Raw genomic sequence first — 3,991 nt, forward strand, 5'->3', positions numbered from 1 at the left:
CAAAACCTAAGTGAGATTCACATAACTTGCATCAAAAAAGAAGACAACAATTTAAACCTTAAAAAAACGAAGACAACAATAAATATCATAACCATCAAACAACCAAAGTGAGATTCACATAACTAGCATATAAAAACTAAGCCCTAAAACACCATGAAGCTTGAAGAACTAAAAAAAACGAAGAAGAATAACGATAATTTTCGTGGGTTTTGGAGAAGAAATTATACCTTAAAAAACGAAGCCTTAAAATAATTGGGTTTTGAAGAAGAACAACAACAATTTTGTGAGTTTTGAAGAAGTTAAATGTTGAAGAAAAAGAAAAGGAAGAACAACAAATTTTCATGGGTTGAAAAAGATTGAAGAAGATTAGAAAAATGTTCACATCTAATATCAGCCCCATCATCCTCCAAGAAACCATATTTACTACATAACTCCAAACTACCACGTGACTACTGAGGTCACTGACTTCTCCATAATAGAGAAAACAAACCCAAACAACTCGGTACACAACACTCGTAAAGAAAACCCTATAGAAAATCTAGAGAGAGAACCCTAGAGAGACTTTTTTAGTTCTTTATTGACTAACCAAAACTATCGGTCTCTTAAGAGACCGTCTCTCAAGCCCAGCCCAATAAAGCTTAATGCATACTCTTACTCTACCTTTTCCTTTATGGGTTAATCCAATTAGAAATAGTCTCTCAAAGAGATCATCTCTTATTAGAACTTGTGATTTAGTATTGGTTATTAGCTATTACTACTTGTTACTAGAAGAAAAATAGGCCAATCAGCCAAGTCATTGAAGAAACCTAGGTTATCCAGTTAATTTTTACATGCAAATGAAGAGCCAACTCAAAATCATTTATCAAATAACCCACCAGGTAAAGTGAAGAGCCCTAATATCAGATTGCTTTCATCCAACAATACAGCTGACTGAAGAGCCCTAATATCAGATTTGTTTCATCCAACAATACAGTTGACAACCCTTTGGAAAATAACAGCAGGCATGAAATAGTTCAAAATCTTTTCGCTTACTTCAATTTAACATGGAAGTAATATCTTTCAAGCTATTTCAACTCACTAGATAAAGAAATGTACTAGAAAATTTAAGCATGAACTTATGCATAATTAAAAAAAAGGATTAAACAAACATCTTAAGCAGAAGTACTCTAGTTCAGCAGCCACTCTAAACTAAGATTGCTATAAATTGAAAAGAGGTTCAAACTGTAAAACTCCACTGCATCAAGTATATTCAACCATGTGATTTGAAAAATGGGGTTTAAGCAGAAGCTGCATTCTTCTCGGCTCTTTTGCGGGATTCCTCGATAATAGAAAGCTTGATACCCTTGCCCTTGGGGAGAGACACCCAAGGCTTTGTACCTTTACCAATGATGAAGACATTCCCCATACGAGTTGCAAACTCGTGACCTTGAGAATCCTGGATGTGAATAGTCTCGAAGCTACCCTTATGCTTCTCCCTGTTCTTGATCACTCCAACACGCCCTCTGTTCCTTCCACCGGTGACCATAACAACGTTCCCAACATCAAACTTAATAAAATCCACAATTTTGTTCTCCTCTAAATCAAGCTTGATAGTGTCATTAGCCTTGATGAGGGGGTCTGGGTAGCGGATGGTCCTTCCATCATAAGTGTTCAAGTATGGAATACCTTTGTTGCCAAACTGCACATTACGAACCTTGCAGAGCTTGAACTGTAAGAAAAATTCTACATTAGCATTATCCAATAAACTATCAATAACACCAAAACATTAAGTGTCGCAAACCAACCTTTGCCTCTTCATCCCTGATTGAATGGAGCCTGAAACGACCCTTAACATCATAGAGAAGACGGAAGTTCTCAGAGGTTTTGGGGATCGAAATAACATCTAGAACAAGTAAACAAGTGATAAGTTAAAAACATTTTCAGAGGCTTCACAGTATGCTGCAATAAAACAAAAACTGACCAATTGCACAAATATTCTCAAACAAATAATGTTATGATTAAATCCATCAGCAGGTAGAACATATTTCTTGATGACCATCAAAAACTCTAATAAAAACAAACAAGGATCTCTAGCGCACAAAAAATCAATGACCTTGAAAAACAATAGACAATAGACAATAGACAATTAAAGGTACATACCCATGAAACCAGCGGGATAGGTCTTATCAGTCCTGACCTTTCCGTCAACTAGAATTTGTCGTTGCATCAGAATAGCAATAACTTCACGGTAAACCAAAGCATACTTTAACCTGTTACGCAGAATGAGGATAAGGGGTAAACACTCTCTGGCCTTGTGAGGTCCAGAGGATGGCTTGGGTGCCTACATGATTGCAAACACAATGCATCAGATAAACTAATATTAGCAAAATGATTTTAGATTTCACAATAGGCAAATGTTGTACAGCCAAAGATTAAAAATATTAAACTTACAAATGCTCCTCCCAGTTTGTCGAGCATCCAATGCTTAGGGGCATTGAGCCTCTTCATGTGTTTCTTCAAACCTCTTGCCTGTGAAAACATGTATACATTAGCTATTGTATCACAATAGTCTAAAGCCTCAACCCCAAAGAAAATAGGGTTAGCTAAACCAATAAAAACGAATAAATTGTCACAATAGTCGTCTACATGAATTTTTCCTTTATTGTTGTTTCAATTTTATATCATCCCTTATACTCCCTCCGTTTTCGTGACTTAGTCCGATTTGATTTGGGCACATTTGCCAAGACAATTATTAAATCTTTTAATATCTTTAAAGGTGCATCAATTAAAATTATAAAAAGTTGATATTAATATCTTTGCATTGAGACGTAAACAAGACAAATTAAGAGTGAATTGTGAATGTTAAAATTAAAAATTAAATGAGACAAAGTCATTGAAATGCAGTGAGTATAGTATGATACATTGAAACCACTATGCACAAAATTTATGCATTAGTTAAATACAATCAGAACTAACAATGCTTAAACTATCATATACAAACATCTCCGATCCTACCAATTTCCACTCGAATTCTTGCTGCTCTTGAATGATATATTCATAATCAAAAACTAAATCACTCAACAGAACAATACACCTTTGAATATTCCAACAGCATTGATCCAGTTCAAATAATTTCCACTCGTTTACCGCAAGTGAACCAAAAGTAACAATCTTAAACAATTTTTAAAAAAGAAAATAAAAATTACAGACAAGAATACGCATATCATATACAGAAATGAAATTAACAAAACGAAATCTTTGAATCGTGAAGAACTATGGACAAAATGAAACATCATAGATTCCAGAAAACAACATCAACAATATCAATGCAAATAAGCATTCGATCTCAGGGTATGATTATGATGAGAATCAAAAAGAAACAAATTCACAAATCGTCCCTTTTCAAGAGATAATCCCAAACTCTAAAGTAAATTACAAAATCAAAGCACATTTTTGCATAGATGTTAAAGATGGAAGAGAGCGATACCATGTTGTTGGATTGTTGATCTTCTCCTGCAAATTTAGCCGCCTTTGGTCCGCTGTGTGCTCCTTATCGAGAGCTTTGTACAGGATTCAAATACTTCCTACAAACCCTAGGCGTCTTATATACTACTCACAATGCCTTCAGTCTCTTATGAGGTAGTAGTACGCGACTGCCCCTGCGGAAGTAGCTCGGAACGATGTCGTTTATTAGGGGTAAATAGGCCTACTTAAAACATCCGACCCGCTTGATTCAACATGTCGACACGCATTATAAATGATGAGTCGCTTTTTAAAAAAATTATAAGGTACGATTCGGGTTCCCAACCCGCTTTTAACCAGGTCAGTCACAGGCCGCAAAATATATTTTTAGCGGGCATGCATTGACCCGTTATCAAAGAGGCAAATTTTTTTAGGGTTTTAAATAAACCCTAATGTTGGCTGCTGCATTTAAGTTGGGCATGTTCAAACTTCTAATTTCTAAAGCACTCATTAAGATTTTCAAAGATTTTTAAAGTATATAGTCAGTGGC

At 35.3% G+C, this 3,991-nt stretch overlaps 1 protein-coding gene across 1 annotated transcript; it reads right to left on the minus strand.

The window, feature by feature from the left end:
* Nucleotides 1-1,009: 1,009 nt before the first annotated feature.
* Nucleotides 1,010-3,734, minus strand: LOC130827330 (40S ribosomal protein S4-like). The gene is made up of 5 exons (XM_057693009.1): nt 3,467-3,734; nt 2,431-2,508; nt 2,140-2,320; nt 1,785-1,882; nt 1,010-1,708 (listed from the first exon to the last, which is right to left on the minus strand). Exons 1-5 carry the CDS (start codon nt 3,467-3,469, stop codon nt 1,277-1,279), a joined length of 792 nt encoding a protein of 263 aa, XP_057548992.1. The 5' UTR covers nt 3,470-3,734; the 3' UTR covers nt 1,010-1,276.
* Nucleotides 3,735-3,991: the final 257 nt, after the last annotated feature.

The sequence above is a fragment of the Amaranthus tricolor genome, chromosome 11, assembly GCF_026212465.1.
Source record: "Amaranthus tricolor cultivar Red isolate AtriRed21 chromosome 11, ASM2621246v1, whole genome shotgun sequence".
NCBI lineage: Eukaryota > Viridiplantae > Streptophyta > Magnoliopsida > Caryophyllales > Amaranthaceae > Amaranthus > Amaranthus tricolor.